This window comes from Oncorhynchus tshawytscha, linkage group LG10, assembly GCF_018296145.1.
Source record: "Oncorhynchus tshawytscha isolate Ot180627B linkage group LG10, Otsh_v2.0, whole genome shotgun sequence".
In the NCBI taxonomy this organism is placed as follows: domain Eukaryota; kingdom Metazoa; phylum Chordata; class Actinopteri; order Salmoniformes; family Salmonidae; genus Oncorhynchus; species Oncorhynchus tshawytscha.
The window spans coordinates 44,873,944-44,892,814 of NC_056438.1; the positions used below are offsets into that span (position 1 = coordinate 44,873,944).

At 42.1% G+C, this 18,871-nt stretch overlaps 2 protein-coding genes across 4 annotated transcripts; both read right to left on the reverse strand.

The window, feature by feature from the left end:
• Positions 1 to 917: 917 nt before the first annotated feature.
• LOC112260181 (ras-related protein Rab-6B) lies at positions 918 to 7,730 on the reverse strand. Of its 2 annotated transcripts, none has more exons than XM_024435085.2 (8): positions 7,530 to 7,730; positions 4,994 to 5,052; positions 4,305 to 4,370; positions 3,921 to 4,026; positions 3,673 to 3,784; positions 2,999 to 3,092; positions 2,351 to 2,417; positions 918 to 1,857 (listed from the first exon to the last, which is right to left on the reverse strand). In XM_024435085.2, the coding sequence occupies exons 1-8, from the start codon at positions 7,597 to 7,599 to the stop codon at positions 1,793 to 1,795; spliced, it is 639 nt and encodes a 212-aa protein (XP_024290853.1). In that variant the 5' UTR covers positions 7,600 to 7,730; the 3' UTR covers positions 918 to 1,792. The 2 variants fall into 2 exon arrangements, with proteins under 2 accessions (XP_024290853.1, XP_024290854.1); XM_024435086.2 differs by having other exon boundaries at positions 4,317 to 4,370; positions 7,530 to 7,727.
• Positions 7,731 to 7,873: 143 nt separating this feature from the next.
• LOC112259565 (solute carrier organic anion transporter family member 2A1-like) lies at positions 7,874 to 18,170 on the reverse strand. Of its 2 annotated transcripts, XM_042329553.1 has the most exons (14): positions 17,829 to 18,169; positions 16,704 to 16,841; positions 14,513 to 14,675; positions 13,507 to 13,725; positions 12,932 to 13,030; positions 12,528 to 12,670; positions 12,306 to 12,378; positions 10,836 to 11,000; positions 10,416 to 10,635; positions 9,889 to 10,036; positions 9,156 to 9,352; positions 8,893 to 8,957; positions 8,650 to 8,773; positions 7,874 to 8,480 (listed from the first exon to the last, which is right to left on the reverse strand). In XM_042329553.1, exons 1-14 carry the CDS (start codon positions 17,874 to 17,876, stop codon positions 8,360 to 8,362), a joined length of 1,923 nt encoding a protein of 640 aa, XP_042185487.1. In that variant the 5' UTR covers positions 17,877 to 18,169; the 3' UTR covers positions 7,874 to 8,359. The 2 variants fall into 2 exon arrangements, with proteins under 2 accessions (XP_042185487.1, XP_042185488.1); XM_042329554.1 differs by lacking the exon at positions 16,704 to 16,841 and having other exon boundaries at positions 17,829 to 18,170.
• Between the last annotated feature and the right edge of the window lie 701 nt (positions 18,171 to 18,871).

Below are 18,871 nucleotides of genomic sequence, written 5' to 3' on the forward strand. Positions count from 1 at the left end.
GATACTCTTATGATGAGAGCCACCAGAAGTATCTCCGCAAAGGCATACATTTCAACGTGTATTCTTCGGGCAAACAAAGTTATTGAGACTGAGGACGGCAAAAAAACTGGACCTCTGAAGGGAGATAATCCCCCGTGTGCTGACGAAAGGGACAGAGTCCTCATTGTGACCGTCACCAACTTGACGTCAAACAACGCTGGAACATACTGGTGTGGCGCGAAACAATTTGGTGAGGCATAACTACATTGAAGTCAACCCTTGACGTCTCTAAAGGTACTGCAACACCTTTGTTTCGCATCCTCAAGTACTTGTCACTCCCTCAACAGATTGCATTATAGATTCCTAATCAGGCCTCTGCTTTTGGCCCGAAACCTAACTTGAGATCCCTTCCCATTACTCATTTTTCATTGATGCACGATTGGCGTGATTGTCAACATCCTGTATCTCAAGTTAAGGTGTTCCACCCTAAATGACGACGCGAAGGTATTTTCTTGTCTTTTCCCCACTAGCACTGACTTAGCTGATTTTAAAAGAAAAACTTTGTCGATGGGAAAATGTACTTGGTATGAGGTGTTGTTGTCTCACCTAGCTATCTTAAAATGAATGCACGAATTGTAAGTGGCTCTGGATAAGAGAGTCCGCTAAATGACTAAAGATATCAAATGGGATTTCAGATATAACCTATTCACACTATTGTGCAAACAGTGCTGTGTTGACCAAGTCATTTTCTTTCCACATTGTCCTTTCAAGCACGGTTCCAGCAACTGTGTTGGAGGTGTAGCCATTTCAATGTGCCACACCTTTACAGGTCTGCATTTTCAAATAAGTAGAGTAGTCTGGAAATATTCTAAGGTTCTTTTGTAGGTTCATAATAATTCACCATTCACTTTTGACAGACGAGACCATTTCGCAATGGGTAAGTGTGGATGGTTAGGAAAGTGAAGCCCTTTAATCTTTCATTTATTAATAATTAAACATTATTACATTATTCATACCAGTGAACAAGGACCACTTCTACCGAGGGACGTTCATAACATACATATTACATTATTATATACAGTGCAGTGCAGTGCAGTACAGTAGAGCTTAATGTGTATTACCAGGGGAAAGGAGGAAGGAAGAGGGAGGAGAGGGGGAGGGGGAGGGGGAGGGGGAGGGCTTGTGAAATTCCATTGGCTTTTTTCTTCTTCTTTTACCACAGCACAGGTGTTCTATAAAAGTTGCCCATTGAGAGTGACATATTTTCACAGCTATAGTACTGTAAGTAAGGGTGAATCTATGGTAAATCAACGCCTGTGGGGAATATCAAATGGAACACATTGTTGATATGAGTATGCTATTATTATGCTATAAAACATTCTAAGTTAGTCGAGCCACTCCAGGGTTGTAAGGTTTGAGATCAGTGTGCATGCGTGCTGCAGATATTCAGACAGGGCAGCCATCTTGGAAATGGACTTCCCCACTTTTCCCAATTTACGTGTCATTTTTGGTGCTTTCCCTTTTATATAAAAAAATACAAAACATAACGGCGAAAAGAATTCGAGTTTCACTCCATTTCCTCCCTTTTTTCATTTTCTAAAACTTTTTTTTCTCTTTTTTTTCCTTCTCTGGCACTTACATATTGACAAAGTATACACTATCTTACAACTGAAGACTGAAATAACACTTGATTCGTCCAATCAGATATACGGTACGCAGCCCATATCCAATAAGAAAAGTCAACTGGAAGCTAACCAGTAGGAAGCAACACAACAAGCCTATGGTGTGAAGGAAGCTGTCCGACAGCTCTGCATTAACACAAGCATCCACCCTCAGGGACAGTGGGTTCTGCTGGTTTGTCCAGCTTAATGTCAATCACTGGAAAGTATCCAATTAAGGAAAAACTTAGGGAATAGATAAAACATTATCTGCATATTCCATTCTCAACAACAAAACTCTGGTCCAAAAGAGTCAACAGAGAGGACTATAATGCAACATAATAGACACTCCTCTCTCTCTCTCTCTCTCTCTCTCTCTCTCTCTCTCTCTCTCGCTTTCTCTCGCTTTCTCTCTCTCGCACACATCGTCTATCCTTCATCATGTTTCCCTAGGCACAGGGTGCTACCCTGCTATACCGTCACTAGGGGGCATCCTCTCCCCTGTCCTATAGAATTCATACCAATCAACTACGTAATATTCCTGGTTCACTGCACTGAAGACGTCTGCCTATTTCTACTTATTTCTTTGTGACAGTGCCAGCAACCACGATGAGTTAAACCAATTTTTCTCTTCACTGAGTCTCTCTTTGCTGTTCTGGGCCTTGGTTGACAGATTGTTAAGTCACTCAGTGACTCTCTGCTCTAAAGGATACTGCCTTCAGGGTTCGCATCGTCCAAGCTCTCCATCCCAGGTAAGGCTGCTGCCACACGTCGAAACAGCTAGAGATAGAGAGAGGGGGCGAGAAAGGGGGAGAGAGAGGAAGGAAAATACATTGAAAATACGTAATACAATTAACATAAAGCTACATCTTAAAAGGAATTTCCACTACGTAAATCTTACACACTATAAACAAATGGTTCTGTATAGTGCCAAAAACATACTTATTTGGCTTGCAAACACAGCAGAACCCTTTTTGGTGCTATATGTAACCTTTTTTTGAAGGTTCTATAAAGAACTATGCTCATCGGGTTCTAATTGGAAACTTCAGGTTCCACAGAGACATGTGACTAACTTAAATGGAATAATGTGTCCCTAAACAGGGGGGTCAAAATCAAAAGTAACAGTCAGTATCTGGTGTGGCCACCAGCTGCATTAAGTACTGCAGTTGTTTGGATTTTTACGAATTATCTTTGAAAAACAGGGTCCTGAAAAAGTTTTTTTTTCTGAGTTTAGGACCATCATCTTTCCCTAACAAACCCTTGAGGAACCCTACTTTTTTGTGTGTATTCTTGAGTGAGTCAAACATGAAGCATATAAAGTGCCTAATTAAGAAATTGAAAATGTTTATAGGAAGAATCACCTGTTTGACATTGGTGCCTGTTTTGGCACTGGTTTCGATGAACATCACGTTCAGTTCTTTGGCTCTCTGTTCTCCCTCTTCAATAGTGATTTGTCTGTGGGAGAATCAGACCAAAGCATACATTCAGATGTTAAAGGGGAATACTTGCTAGAAATCTTTAACAGTTTTTTTTTTTAGAACCAATGGCGTTAAACAATTGATGCATTAAATCAAATCAGGTAACTTATGTTCATCATTTCAATCCATATGTAATCCATTTTGAAGGACTTAAAAAGTCAAAATAAGGCAGACAAAAGAACCCGATAGGATTATCCAAGTTCAAAGCATTCAAAAACAGATACAGATGTACTATCTGAATTTGATCACTCTTTTGTCAAAGAGCATTTTGCAAATTTGTAGTGTATTTGAGGTTTAAAAGGCTTCTAAAGTTTTTAATATCCACCTACAAACTTTGGAAGCCACAAAAATGTCCTAACAAAAAAATGTATCAACTCCTATAAAAATGTCCATTCATTATAATCCACATAATAATTCACATGTCCTGTTGCTGCAGTATTCTTTTCCTGCTGTGAGATACTGGTCAAATTAAGATAGAACACCTGTATACAGCATGTATTCAGTATGCAGGCCTAATATGTAAATAACATGTGCACCAGACGTAAACGATCACCCACCTCTTCTCCTCCAGGTCTGTCTTGTTGCCCACTAACATGATGATGACATCACTGCCCCTCTCTGTTCGAACGTCGTCAATCCACTTACAGGTCTGCTGGAACGAGTTCACGTCTGGGAAGGAAATATATCATGTACCTTTCTACTGGATGTTACTGTGTGTTACAATGTATGCCATTGTAGGGCACAGTGTGTGTGTGTGTGTGTGCATCCATCAGGTTCTGCTCGTCGTGTGAATTCTGCCACTCACTTGTAATGTCATACACAACCACAGCGACAGTAGAGTCCCGTATGTAGCTGGGGATGAGGCTCCTGAAGCGCTCCTGACCTGCTGTATCCCACAGCTGCAGTCTCACCTAGACACACACAAGCCCACTGAGCTGCAGTACTTGCTAAGCAACACGGTTAAACTAGAACAAGCCGTTACAAACATGTTTAATTAACTTCATTTCACCATAATAATTTATGAATGACTCATTTACATTATGCAGTAATATGTATAGTATGTATAGTTAGTATGTGTAGTATGCTAGGACAAATTAGGGTGCTTTGTACTAGTTAGGGTGCTAGGCCCCTAAAAAAATGGGTAAATAATGTAGTCAATGTTGATCTGTGTTCATTTCAGGTAACTGACAGAGTTTCTTACTGTTCGGTCCTCCAGGTACATGGTCTTTGATAAGAAGTCAATCCCAATGGTCGCCTGTCAAATAAAACAACAGGAAAGTGATACTCGCAATAATAGTGCAATAAAAGTCCAGTGTGTCACAATAATATCACACAGGGTACAGTGTGTCACAATAATAGCACACAGGTTACAGTGTGTCACAATAATAGCACACAGGTTACAGTGTGTCACAATAATAGCACACAGGGTACAGTGTGTCACAATAATAGCACACAGGTTACAGTGTGTCACAATAATAGCACACAGGTTACAGTGTGTCACAATAATAGCACACAGGGTACAGTGTGTCACAATAATATCACACAGGGTACAGTGTGTCACAATCATAGCACACAGGTTACAGTGTGTCACAATAATATCACACAGGTTACAGTGTCACAATAATAGCACACAGGGTACAGTGTGTCACAATAATAGCACACAGGGTACAGTGTGTCACCCTCTATCTTTTGTTATTCACAAAGGAAAGGGATCTACTGTGATGGATAGGAAACATAAAAAATATATTTTGTGTGAAGGCCAAGTGCGCAAATCTAATCATGGTCTATTGTAATTAGATTTGCATTGCCCTTTGTACTGTAGTTGTTGTCCTATCATTTGTTTGTACCAGAACAGGAAGTAAAGCAGCCAGGTCTTACCTGATATGTGTTGTCGAAGCTGTCGTACATAAACCGGGTGATCAGCGATGTCTTCCCCACTGGAAGAGGAACAGAACACAGGGTTGAATATTGAAGAGTTTATTTCTAAAAAAAAAGGTACATCCACCAATTTTTCACATGAGTCTTTTTTCATCAGAAATGAATGCTTTATGGGTACCTTTTTGTGTGTGTTTCTATTCCTAGATTTTAGATGTGTATTAGAATGGGTTTTGTTGCAAAGGGCTATTTATAATTTTTTGGCTGGAATTGAATATTCATATACTGTATATTTAACATATAAATTCAACCCATCATAAATCTAGCCTCATTCTATAGTGTTTGGTTAGAGTTATGTCTCGTCCCAAATGGCACCTTATTCCCTATATAGTGCCCTACTTTGACAAGAGCCCTATTCCCTATATAGTGCCCTACTTTGACCAGATCCTTGTTCCCTATATAGTGCCCTACTTTAGACCAGAGCCCTATTCCCTATATAGTGCCCTACTTTAGACCAGAGCCCTATTCCCTATATAGTGCCCTACTTTAGACCAGAGCCCTATTCCCTATATAGTGCCCTACTTTAGACCAGAGCCCTATTCCCTATATAGTGTACTACTTTGACCAGAGCACAGATCACATATTACTGTATTGATTAATTTAGTAAAATATATATATATATTCAACATTGATGTTACAAATGTATCATTTCTACAGTTCTTTATTAAAAATGTATTTTTTTAATCACATTTTACTTTTTTCTCTGAGAGGAAGGCGGCTATATCCAGTTATGCAACAAATTGGGATCGTTTGTCTCTCTGAAATAAAAACATCTAGTGTCATTTAACAACCCCATGCCATGAAACTCCAATCTCTTTCAGAAGTTCTTTAAACAAAAAAAAACTAATATGCCAACATTTCTGAAAATGGATATACTGTATAGTATTTTGGGATGAAACTCTTCATATACATATATGTATGCATGCACAAGCACGCTCTCGCGCACACACACCCAGACACACTCACACACACACACAAAACCCACAATCACAGGTACACTGAATGACAGCCTAGTTAGCAACCATTACCCAATGTTCATCACTCACAGGCCAAAACAATATGAGGTTAAGCAATTTATTAAAACCTGAAGATCTAAAGATCACCAATGGTCTGTGAGTGTTTTAGGGGACACTCATCACAATTAGTAGCCTACAGAAAACAATTGGCATTGGCCAATACAGGCTTGAAATCAGCACCACGGACAGCTACATAACAGCATACATTATGGAAAGCCACTAGGCTGCTACATACAAATGCAATAACACACATGCACACACAGAAACAAACACACACGCACACAGTACCATGGACAGCTACATCTCAGCATCCTTTTCTATGGAAAGCCATGACAGCTACCATTATATACACACAAACATACAAGAACATACACTCAGTTATGGAATAGACATGACGCACACACACTCTCTCATATACACACACACACGCACACACACACACACACGCACACACACACACACACACACACACACACACACACACACACACACACACACACACACACACACACACACACACACACACACACACACACACACACAAATCCATTATATTATAAATAAACCATTACAATGCCCAAATGTATAGTATTTTACACTTCAACTCCATGATCGAGCAGAGGTGGATAGCCACTCCGACTGTCTGCTGTCTGACCACGTATTCTAAGAGGTTTATAGCGCTGAACCATTATCGATCTCCTGAGTCTTTGCCATATCAACCACGTAAACAGTCATTGTTCTCTAAATTATTGAATTATTGAATAAATCATCATGTTATGACACTAACAGACCATTCGTGACCATTAGGATATTATGATTTGGAACGGTGAGTCAACGGATTGGAGACAGTGACTGCGAGGTTTATAAATTCGACAGACATCGCCAACCTGGGTGTGTCCCGAAATGACACATGGTAACTATTTATCTATATAACCATTTTAAACCGGGGGGGAAAAAATCATAGCTAATCATATAATAAGTTTAAATGTTGAAGTCTATAGTCAACGATTGAACTGTGATTAAATGTTATTATAATCTTGAAACAGAGCGAATATTTCTGCCGGCCACTGCACCACATCAAAACATCCAAATTCTTATATCACGTCGCTTACTGTATCTGTAATACCAATGATGATGAAATACAATGAAACATGATTAAATAGAGAAATTGTTTGAAATAAAATATTCATATCGGTAAAATGCGGAGGATAGCCTACATTGTATTTCATGACGTTTTTAGATCGAAATGGATGACTAATCAGATTTTCTACAGAAACAAAATCGTGACAGGAACCAGTGAATTGGTTGATTGAGTTAACATTTGACACAAACTCTCAACACATTTACAAAATAGTGAAAACTTTCAAATAGACCAAAGAATACAGTTATGGCCTTCAAGATGCGGTATCGTGTTTGGCAACTGATAACCAAGCCTCCAAGGCGTTCCAAAAGACTCAACTCACCGCTCTGTTCTCCTAAAAAGACCAGTTTGAATTTCCTCAGAGGGTTCCCCAAGTCTCCTCCGGCGGACATGGTTACAGCGATAACTCTATCGGATTATAATAGAGGTTTTCTGATCCAGAGGCGTTGGTTCGATCACTATCGGTGTATCGGGATCCTCGTCTGCTCGTAGAATGATGGGAATGCAGCTCAGCATCGTCCTGTCAATTTAGGATGCGTGTGCGCCTGCGTGACCTCACCTTATTCATCCTCTCACCTTCTTGAATATTATTGCATTTTCTCCCGTTAATTACACAGTGTAGAGCTACTCAACAGTAAAGGAAGTAACATAATACAATATTGATGCTTTCCGGTTAGTTTTATTTTCAAACACAATGTGTTATAAACCATTTGTTGTAGTAATATGACATTCAGATTCATTCACAAATAGTGTCATTTATACACATAAAAACAATGTAAATAATGTACAATAAAACAGTAGTGTATACAGGTTTTCATGATAAGCAAACCAAAAACATTCCTTTATCAAAGTAGCATATGAAGTTATCAAAAGTCCCTTAAAATAATGGAAGAAACTATGTCAATTTTGATTATAGTCCAAAATAAAACACTTTCAGTGTTGATACTACATAATAATAACATTTAGCAGACACTTTTATCCAAAGCGACTAAGACAGCTGTCGTTAACAGTGACACATACTCAGTTTAATTGGCCGATGCGGGAATAGAACCTGCAACCTTAGTGTTGCCCGTATTGTGCTCTAACTTGAGCCGTAAGAACCAATGGTCTTGACCCTTTCCCCAGTGGCCCCTCATGGTCAGTGCTGGCCTCTCACACCGGCACCCCAGGCTCCTTCTCAATACTCAGACAAGGCGTGTGCTGTACTCTCCAGCCTGCCAGGGCTAGCAGCACCAACCCCAGGCACTTATAACCCAACTGCAGCCCAAAGTACCTGGGAGAGAGGACACAGCAAGAACAACATGTACCTTATTCAGTATATTCATCATGATAAGTGTCTTTATTTATTCCCAATCTCGATTTTTAAAAAAAACACTCACAAGGACAATAAGACTTTGTTCTCAGTGACCCCTAATTTGCAAGCACATCAAGTGCGGGCGCACCTGTTCCGAAGGATGTTGTTGTCGTAGTAACCACAGGCGCCCTGTTTTTTCCCACAGGCGTGCTTCCACCAGACACAGGAGTAGTCAATGGCCAGCCCAAACACAGCAGGGGCTGGCAGCCAGGCTGAAACATATATACAAAATGTATTCAGACATTGGATTTTTGGGGGACTGGAACATAATGGAAAATTAAGGATAGGGCACTGTTGTCCAGCAATCACATGCACTTAGAGGCTAACTTACCTAGCATTCTTATCAGCAGGAACTGGACTCCAATTGCGAAGGATTTCTCCTCTTGAAAGACTGTCCTGAAAAAATGAAAAAATAAAAATCATGCATACATATCATTGTCATCAACTTCACCCCACCACCACTGTCATCGTCATCATCAACACCATAATCATCATCCCCACCAGCACCATTATCAACACCACCATCCTCATCATTGCCACCACTATCAACACCATCATCACCATCATTACCACCACGACCATCATCGCCGGTACCTGAGCACCATCATATAGATGGGGTTGTGGGAGAGGCTGGCAATGAAGCCAGCGAAGGCGATGAGGAGAATGGCAGGCAGGACGAGGTGAGGGCAGCTCTTGGTGCAAGAACCTGGGAGGGCCCTGCCCATCCCCATACCAGCCGCGCCAGCGGGCACAGCAGACAGAGCGGTCACACAGCTACACATGGTGTAAGTCTAGGGAGGAGAGAAAGGGTACATTATTTTAACCGTATTTTTTTACAGTCTTAAAGGATGTCCCACACTGCATACAGAATTAGGATCTTAATTTGAGCCAGTTTGCTAACAGCAGGAAAATAATCCCATCAGAAGGAAATATGACTTACTATGTGTATTATAATCAATGAACATTTTTTGTAGGTTTTTTGTTGATACATTTTCGATAGGGCAAGTCAAATTTGACATTTTAGAGTGGAAATCAAAAACTTTAAAATCCTTTTTAAACCTTGAATAAACCACAAATTTGCATTCACAGCTGTGCAGGAGAATCCTTAGCAACAAAAGAGTGACCAAGTTTAAGATCCCACGTCTGTAAGCAAAAGGACAAGTAGCCTTTGACTCGTTTATGAGATACAAGAGGCTACCAAATGTCTTTTGAATACCAACTTCCACATAGTTAGGTTTCAAATTGGTTCGTGCTGTCTCGCCACAGATCTGTTGACCAGGGCTAGGTTTCACATACAGTCTATCTCAAGGATGACCTAATGTCGTACCTGGACTCTGTGAGGGTTTAATGTGTCGACGGAGACATCGGTGCAGCCAGCGTGACAGGGAGAGATGTACTCTGTGTTGTCCTCTCCACACACGGGGTTAAACATGTTATTCAGACAGGAACAGTTGGAGTTACAGAGAGATAGAGACCTGGGGGGGAATAACAACACAACTGAGATCGGGTGGTCCTCAGATAGAATCACAGATTTTGATGACGACTGACTTGTGCCTTTCAAGATATACTATTTGAGTTAGTGATAGAATGGAATAGAATATTTGCCAACATTTCAGTGATGGTTGATTAGGAATGTATTGAGTGAAGGCTACAATGGTGCAACATGTTGAGTGTACAATAAAGTCAGTGATCTGTAGAAAGGTCGTGATGTAGAGAGAGTATAGGGAGACTTAACATGAATAATTCAGAGCAGAGGATTTGTGCTGCCGATTATTATTATTTTTATTTTTTAATCACACAGTAGAATACCGCACAGTAATGAGGGGTATTTTTGTATAGACAGATCCCGCTCACCTATTAGTCCACTGGTCCTGTGTGTCACCGTAGCCTGTGTTGACCCCCGCCACTCTCTGAGTGGAACAGCCCATGAAGAAGAGAGGTACACAGAGCAGTATGGAGAGGGAGAGAGGTGCCAAACACAGCCAGAGAAGGGTCCGCACAGGTGGGCGTACACACTTCATCACCACCCCGCCCAGCAGCAGCCCTACAGCAGCCATGGGCAGGTTGATGGCCCCTGGAGAAAGACAACAGGGTGGAGGTCACAGTTGGTTATTTAGAAAAAATTATGGAAAGTTGAAAACTACTTAGAGGACATTGTGTGTGTTGTGTGTGCGTTTGTGCGTGTGTGTGGTGTGTGTGCGTATGCGCGTATGTTTCGTGTGCATAGGTTTGTGTACGTGTGCCTGTGCATGTGTAGCGTATGTAACTCCTCACCGATGAGTAAGCTGCTGTAGGCGGCGGTAGTGCCGTACTGGTGCTCCAGGAACTTGCTGAGGAAGGTGGCGAGGCCGGTGATGGAGGAGGAGAAACAACACTGAGACAGGATCAGCAGCAGGAAGACGGGCTGCAGCAGAATCCTCAGGAGCAGACGCGGGAACACTGGGATATGCACAAGAACACACACAACGGCCACACACATATACACTATACATACAAAAGTATATGGACACCGCTTCAAATGAGTGGATTCGGCAATTTCAGCCACACCCGTTGCTGACAGCCAAATTGAGCGCACAGCCATGCAATCTCCATAGTAGAATGGCCTTACTGAAGAGCTCAGGGACTTTAAATGTGGCACCGTCATAGGATGCCAACTTTCCAACAAGTCACTTTGTCAAATTTCTGCCCTGCTAGAGCTGCCCCGGTCAACGGTACGTGCTGTTATTGTGAAGTGGAAACGTCTAGGAGGAACAACGGCTCAGCCGCAAAGTGGTAGGCCACACAAGCTCACAGAATACGACCGCAGAGTGCTGAAGAGCGTAGCGCGTATAAATCGTCTGTCCTCGGTTGCAACACTCACTACCGAGTTTCAAACTGCCTCAGGAACCAACATCAGCACAAGAACTGTTTGCCGGGAGCTTCATGAAATGGGTTCCATGGACGAGCAGCCGCACACAAGCCTAAGATCACCATGCGCAATGCCAAGCATCGGCTGGAGTGGTGTAAAGCTCGCTGCCATTGGACTTTGGAACAGTGGAAATGCGTTCTCTGGCCGTTCTCTTCATCATCTGGCAGTCCAACGGACAAATCGGAGCTTGGCAGATGCCAGGAGAACGCTACCTGCCCCAATGCATAGTGCCAACTGTAAAGTTTGGTGGAGGAGGAATAATGGTCAGTGAAAAACAGTGAAAAACATTGTTTTTCATGGTTTGGGCTAGGCCCCTTAGTTCCAGTGAAGAGAAACCTTAACGCTACAGCATACAATGACATTCTAGGTGATTCTGTGCTTCCAACTTTGTGGCAACAGTTTGGGGAAGGGCCTTTCCTGTTTCAGCATGACAATGCCCCCATGCACAAAGTGAGGTCCAAACAGAAAAGGTTTGTCGAGATCGGTGTGGAAGAACTTGACTGGCCTGACCTCAACCCCATCGAACACCTTTGGGATGAATTGGACTGCGAGCCAGGCTTAATCGGCCAACATCAGTGCCCGACCCCACTAATGCTCTTGTGGCTGAATGGAAGCAAGTCCCTGCAGAAATGTTCCAACATCTAGAGGAAAGCCTTCCCAGAAGAGTGGAGGCTGTTATAGCAGCAAAGGGGGGAACAACTCCATATTAAAGTCCATGATTTTGGAATGAGATGTTCGATGAGCAGGTGTCCCAATACTTTTGGTCATGTAGTGTATATTAACATACACAAGAACATACACACAAACATCGACTTAATCCCTTTAAAGGAACTTACTCTTTAAGAAGTCAATTAAAGAGGTCTCTGAAGAGGTCTCATCTTTCAAAGGGTCACTTTCAGTCTTAGGTGCCTGAAAAAAGCCAGATAATCAGTCAATAGCCTGAAACATTTTGAGAATGAGGTATTAGTTATCTCTTGAATCGATTTAGAATAGAATGAACCCAAATGAACCCCTTAGAATAGAATGAACCCAAACCCAGGAAGTGGTTGACCACCTACTTTGGCCTGGGCCGGTACCTTGACCCTGGGGAAGAAGAAGTAGGGGATGGAGGCCAGAGCCAGACATCCAGAGGAGACCAGCAGGCCCATCCACCATGCCCCAACCCAGCGAGGGTCAGACGGGGTTAGGTCCAATGGACTGTCTGGGGTGGGATAGAGGGGGATCAGAGGGATGGGGGAGACAGGGAATAAGGAGGGGATGGGCGAGAGGGGTGAGAGGGGACGGGGATAAGGATTGGGATGATGATGGATGGATGGAGAGGATGGGGGAGAAGAAGAGGGATGGGGCTCAAGAGCAGGGAGAGAAAGGTAGAGAAAATGAAAGTCATTGCTTCATATTTTGTATACTGTATATGTTCTTCTTTTTCTCACAAACAGGATCTAACGGTTCAACAGTGACTTACCTAAACCTATCTTGTCCACATCTACATAGATCCGGAGCATCATGGAACCCAGGAGGTACCCAAAGGCTGGCCCAAACACAGAGATGGAGAACAGGATGGCTAGAACACAGAATAACTAAATTATGACTTAAATTCCAATCAGGTGATACTTGAAATATTCTCCTCACCAGGACCAGATTCAATGAATCGCCATAAATGATTTAATTGATAATATCCTCAGATCAAATCAAAATCATCAACAAAACATTTAAATCTAACAAATGTTTCAATTAACAGTTTGTCTGGTTCTCCTGCCAGAAACATATATATTTTAATTTATTTAGCCTTTATTTAACTAGACAAGTGAGTTAAGAACTAATTATTATTTACAATGACGGCCTACCCTGGCCAAACCCTCCCCTAACCCGGACGACACTGGGCCAATTGTGCGCTGCCCTGTGGGACTCCCAATCACGGCCGGTTGTGATACAGCCTGGGATCGAGCCTGGGTCTGTAGTGACGCCTCTAGCACTGATCCCTGATCATAACAGATTCAAGTAAAGCAGCACTCAGGCAGCACTGTAGCAGTATCTTACCAATGTAAAGAGCTGAATTCCCAGGCTCAGCAAAGTCGTCTATGTAGGAGATACCAAAGGGTTGGATGGGCACCGAGCCAATGCCAAACAGCACCTGGGAAGCTGCCAAGGTCAGCCACTGGGTCCGCGCCTCAGAGGGGTCCCCACCGCCCCCCTGTCTGCACACTTCAGGGGCAGAGGAATTCTCCCTTGGAACACACGTGTCCCATGACCCACCGGCTAAAAGCACATTCATATATATATTTCTGTGTGGTGATCAGTTCAGTCCCGTTGAGAAACATGCATTGAGCGTTATTATTACTTGTGCCAACCTATGAAGTACAAAAACAAAAAATATATATACACTCAGTGTACAAAACATTAAGGACACTTTAATATTGAGTTGCACCCCCCCCCCCTCACTAAAGTTTTTAATTTCCTGTTTTACTTCTGGGGGGAATGCAGTTAACAATAGTGCATTCGTGAGGAAGGAGACTTCCTCGCGAACGGAAACTCTCACCCAAACACCTCTCTTTAAACACTGTGTTTATCATGGCCAAGAATCACATTTTTGTTTTCATGAATTTTTGCAATTACAGACCATTTTGACTTTGTAGCTGTGGAATCTAGTGGAAACCGTCCGCACACAGGCTTGAAAATCACTGGACCATTTCACACACCGCCTTCACCCAATCCTGTTTAGTCCACTTTTCTTTTTGTTTTTTACCAAACCAAGAACTAACTACTGCTGCTCGTATTAACATAATTCTATGTGAGCCTTAACAGATTCTCACCGTTTCATCTGTCCATGAGAGATTATTTGAAATATAACTACATTGATAAAAGTGTTGATAAAATCTAACTTAACATTTTAAACATTTTGTACATTTTATACATACATTTTCTCTAAAGTGAACTATCTCGAGCCAGCCTGCACTGTAATGCATTGATGTTTGGCAAAACTGCACTGTAATATTCCCTGCACAGTAATATATTGAGAGTAATATACAGGGTTTTGTCTTCTTACCAGCTGACATAGAGTGGTACTGGTAGGGCTTGGACAGGAAGTGAGGTAGGGCCAAGGTGGCAGCAGCACAGGACATGAGCAGCCCCCCAAAGCCAATGAAACGAGGCCGGTTGACCCGGCTCCCAAAGTAACTGACAAACACCACCAGCACCATGTTCCCCATCTGTAGGACACAGTCACAGCCCAGCGGACATACAGTTGACGTCGGAAGTTTGCATACACCTTAGCCAAATACATTTAAACTCAAGTTTTTCACAATTCCTGACATTTAATCTCAGTAAAAATTCCACTTTATTTTAAGAATGTGAAATGTCAGAATAATAGCAGAGAGAATGATTTATTTCAGCTTTTATTTCTTTCATCACATTCTCAGTGGGACAGACGTGTACATAAACTCAATTAGTATTTGGTAGCATTGCCTTTAAATTGTTTAACTTGGGTCAAACCTTCCACAAGCCTTCCACAAGCTTCCCACAATGAGTTGGGTGAATTTTGGCCCATTCCTTCTGACAGAGCTGGTGTAACTGAGTCAGCTTTGTAAGGCCTCCTTGCTCACACATGCTTTTTCAGTTCTGCCCACACATTTTCTATAGGATTGAGGTCAGGGCTTTGTGATGGCCACTCCAATACCTTGACTTCGTTGTCCTTAAGCCATTTTGCCACAACTTAGGAAGTATGATTGGGGTCATTGTCCATTTGGATGACCCATTTGTGACCAAGATTTAACTTCCTGACTGATGTCTTGAGATGTTGCTTCAATATATCCACATACTTTTCCTTCCTCATGACGCTATCTATTTTGTGAAGTGCACTCGTCCCTCCTGCAGCAAAACACCCCCACAACATGATGCTGTCACCCCCGTGCTTCACGGTTGGGATGAGGTTCTTCGGCTTGCAAGCCTCCCCCTTTTTCCTCCAAACATAACGATGGTCATTATGGCCAAACAGTTCTATTTTTGTTTCATCAGACCAGAGGATATTTCTCCAAAAAGTAAGATCTTTGTCCCCATGTGCAGTTGCAAACCGTAGCCTGGCTTTTTTTAATGGTGGTTTGGAGCAGTTGCTTCTTCCTTGCTGAGCGGCCTTTCAGGTTATGACGATATAGGACTCGTTTTACTGTTGATATAGATACTTTTGTACCTGTTTCCTCCAGCATCTTCACAAGGTCCTTTGCTGTTGTTCTGGGATTGATTTGCACTTTTCGCACAAAGTACGTTCATCTCTAGGAGACAGAACGTGTCTCCATCCCGAGCGGTATGACGGCTGCGTGGTGTTTATACTTGCGTACTGTTGTTTGTACAGATGAACGTGGTACCTTCAGGCGTTTGGAAATTGCTCCCAAGGATGAACCAGACTTGTGGAGGTCTACAATTTATTTTCTGAAGTCTTGGCTGATTTCATTTGATTTTCCCATGATGTCAAGCAAAGAGGCACTGAGTTTGAAGGTAGGCCTTGAAATACATCCACAGGTACACCTCCAATTGACTCAAATGATGTCAAATCGTCTATCAGAAGCTTCTAAAGCCATGACAAAATCCAAGCTATTTAAAGGCACAGTCAACTTAGTGTATGTTAACTTCTGACCCACTGGAATTGTGAAACAGCGAATTGTAAGTGAAATAATCTGTCTGTAAACAATTGTTGGAAAAATTACTTGTGTCACGCACAAAGTAGAAGTCCTAACCGACTTGCCAAAACTATAGTTTGTTGACAAGAAATTTGTGGAGCGGTTGACGACTGAGTTTTAATGACTCCAACCTAAGTGTATGTAAACTTCCGACATCAACTGTAACTGGTTAGACTGTCATTTCAGCTAGGTTAAGGTTGTAAACTGGTTGTAATTATGTCTTTTCAATCAGCCATGCCTGCTGGGAGAGTGGTAGAACAGGGGAGAGACCCTTCTAAAGTGAGAATGGAGCACCACATAATATGTTACAATAAATCCCTTTTTTATTTAATAGAATTTTAAAGAATGTGACTTCAAAGTGGCTCTTATACCTGTGTATTGACGCTGTGTTTCCCATGTACTTTTGACGTATCTATACTGTCATACATATGTATTAAAAAAATACATTCTTTAGTGATTTCAAGTATTGCTGTGCTCATCCAGGCTATATAGAAGTGCTGGAGTGCATTGACAGTTGCACACGCAGGTGTTTATCCCAGTGGAGACCAGCAGGGGCTGCTGTACCTCGTGCAGAGAGGAGACGGTGCCCATAGACATGCTGTTGAAACCGAAGCGCCGTTCAATGGTGGTGATGCAGCTCTTGAAGTAGGCACTGTGCAGCAACTGGGTGAGCTGGAGCAGACTGTGACACAGCACAAATATCTATGTGTGTGTGTTGGGGGAGAGTAGTCGCATGGTAAAGAGGGAAATAGGGGAAGGAGAGAGACAGAGGGAGAACCAGAGACCGAGAGAGGAATAGGGGATGAAAGGGGGGATGAAAAGAGAGATGAAAAGAGAGATGTTGGAAGGAAGGAAGAGAGAGAGGGAGAGAGAGAGAGCAGACATAACTCAAACTGTCAGCCCACAGCAAAGAAGATATTCTCTGCTACTGCTACTACCTGAATCCCATCAGTCATGGAGTTACCTGCAGATGTTGGTACTTGGAGGTCTTCACTGCTTATAGACTTTCTCTGTGTACCAATAGTAAGTCGATAGGCACTGAAAACCTACATGAAATTCTTTGTCCTTTGTGTGTTCTATTTTTTCCTCTGGTAACCTTTGTTCTGCCTCTTATGTCTTGCTGTGGCTGAAGAATGAGGGGAAACGGTTTTTGATCTCGACTTTGAGCCTAAGTATAGAACGTTTGCAGTCCGTGCAACAAGTGGGATCTAGAAGCAATATTTGTGTTGATCTTCAAAGTCTTTTCCCTCACCACAAAACACTTGCACTTTTCCTCATCCCCCCCCTTTTATTCTTGTTGGACAGTTGAATCAGTGATTTCAAAATTGCTTGCTTGCTTAATGGACATTTTAGTTTTGAATCAAATTGGTCAGCAGAGTTCCGCTGCAGATATAAATTAAAGGGATATTCAACCCCAAAATCAAAGTTTGTCAGATGTTTACAGACCTCAGATAAGTCCACATCCCAGGCCATCATGTTTTGTAGATAAAGCTATACGCCACACTTCAAAATGAATGGAAAACATAAGCACCATGCAATTTACAGACGTGCTTATCTTTTACATTTATTTGGTTTTGAGGGATAGCCGGATCTACACAGCCGATGTCATGCACTCATCTAGAGACTCTAACATTTTTGAGATGTAAAAACAGCTGAGAATGTCCCAAGAGCACACGCATTCATACATACCTTGATGTTACAAGATGGTTTTGACTTCTCTTTTTTCTCCTCCTCCATTCTGACAGCTTGGCAACGTTCTCACACCCCAACAGGCGGAAAATAATCCAAACTTCCACGCTTCTTGCCGACTGCGTGTGAGAGTGTGTGTGTGTGTGGATGGCAAGGTGGAATCGTGGTGTGCATGTGCGTTGGGTGGTAACAACAAATTCTTCGAGTTAACCCTTAGATGCCTCCGAGAACAAAAAGTCCCTTCCCAAACCACACCTGGACAGGAATGTGATAAAACGTCCAATGTGTCAGACAGTACAGAAACAGAGAGTTGTCGCAAGCACATGGTAACATCTGAGTCAGTAATTGGCTGAATGAGTCCCCCCCCCCCTTCCCACGGATTGGCATGACTGCCTTTGCCTTTAAAAATGTGAGCAAAGCAACTCCAATCAAATCCCGGGAAGGTACATGTTTAGCCAACTGTATGGCCCAACCTGGATTGTTGTGCATTCTGGTCTAAGATCTGATGGACATTCTGGTCTACACCCAACAGAAGAATGGCTTAACATCAAAGAACATCCAGAGGACTTGATCTTTCAAAGGTCATTCGACATAAGGTGCTTTATAGTGTTGTAGTGGTTCAATAAAAACAGTTTGAGCTGCAGTAAATCATGTTGTACCTTGGGCGTGGGAAGACCTTAGGTTATGTTTTAGGGACGTATGCTCTTGGTTTAAAATATTTGCAGTATCGGTATCATAATATTCTCATTATGGAAGCAGAGTCATGCCAAAAACGATTTGGATTTGGATTTAATTACAGTAGACTCGGCTTCTTTCAATTGATTCACAATTGCATAACATGTACGCACTCTCATAAACTGAATTCAGAGCATTCAATCTTCCAATTTACCCTCTGAAAGCACCAGATTAGCAAAGAAAAATCTAGAAATGCAACAACGTTATACAAAAATATCAAAAGGCAAAGTGAAAACAAGGACTAGTGTTTGAAATCAAACAGCTCAGCTTCTTTCTCCTTCCAGAAAGCAAAGCTACGGTTGATGTAT

Excerpts from the sequence above, each read along its gene's own strand:
- LOC112260181 (XM_024435085.2), bottom strand. The coding sequence starts at position 7,599 with ATGTCCGCCGGAGGAGACTTGGGGAACCCTCTGAGGAAATTCAAACTG. Across the intron at positions 5,053-7,529 it reads CTTTTTAGGAGAACAGAGCG|TGGGGAAGACATCGCTGATC; the intron begins GTGAGTTGAGTC and ends TTCCTCTTCCAG. Across the intron at positions 3,093-3,672 it reads ACAGACCTGGAGGAGAAGAG|ACAAATCACTATTGAAGAGG; the intron begins GTGGGTGATCGT and ends ATTCTCCCACAG.
- LOC112259565 (XM_042329553.1), bottom strand. The coding sequence starts at position 17,876 with ATGGAGGAGGAGAAAAAAGAGAAGTCAAAACCATCTTGTAACATCAAG. Across the intron at positions 8,958-9,155 it reads ATCTATATGATGGTGCTCAG|GACAGTCTTTCAAGAGGAGA; the intron begins GTACCGGCGATG and ends TCATTTTTTCAG. Across the intron at positions 8,481-8,649 it reads AACAACATCCTTCGGAACAG|GTACTTTGGGCTGCAGTTGG; the intron begins GTGCGCCCGCAC and ends CCTCTCTCCCAG.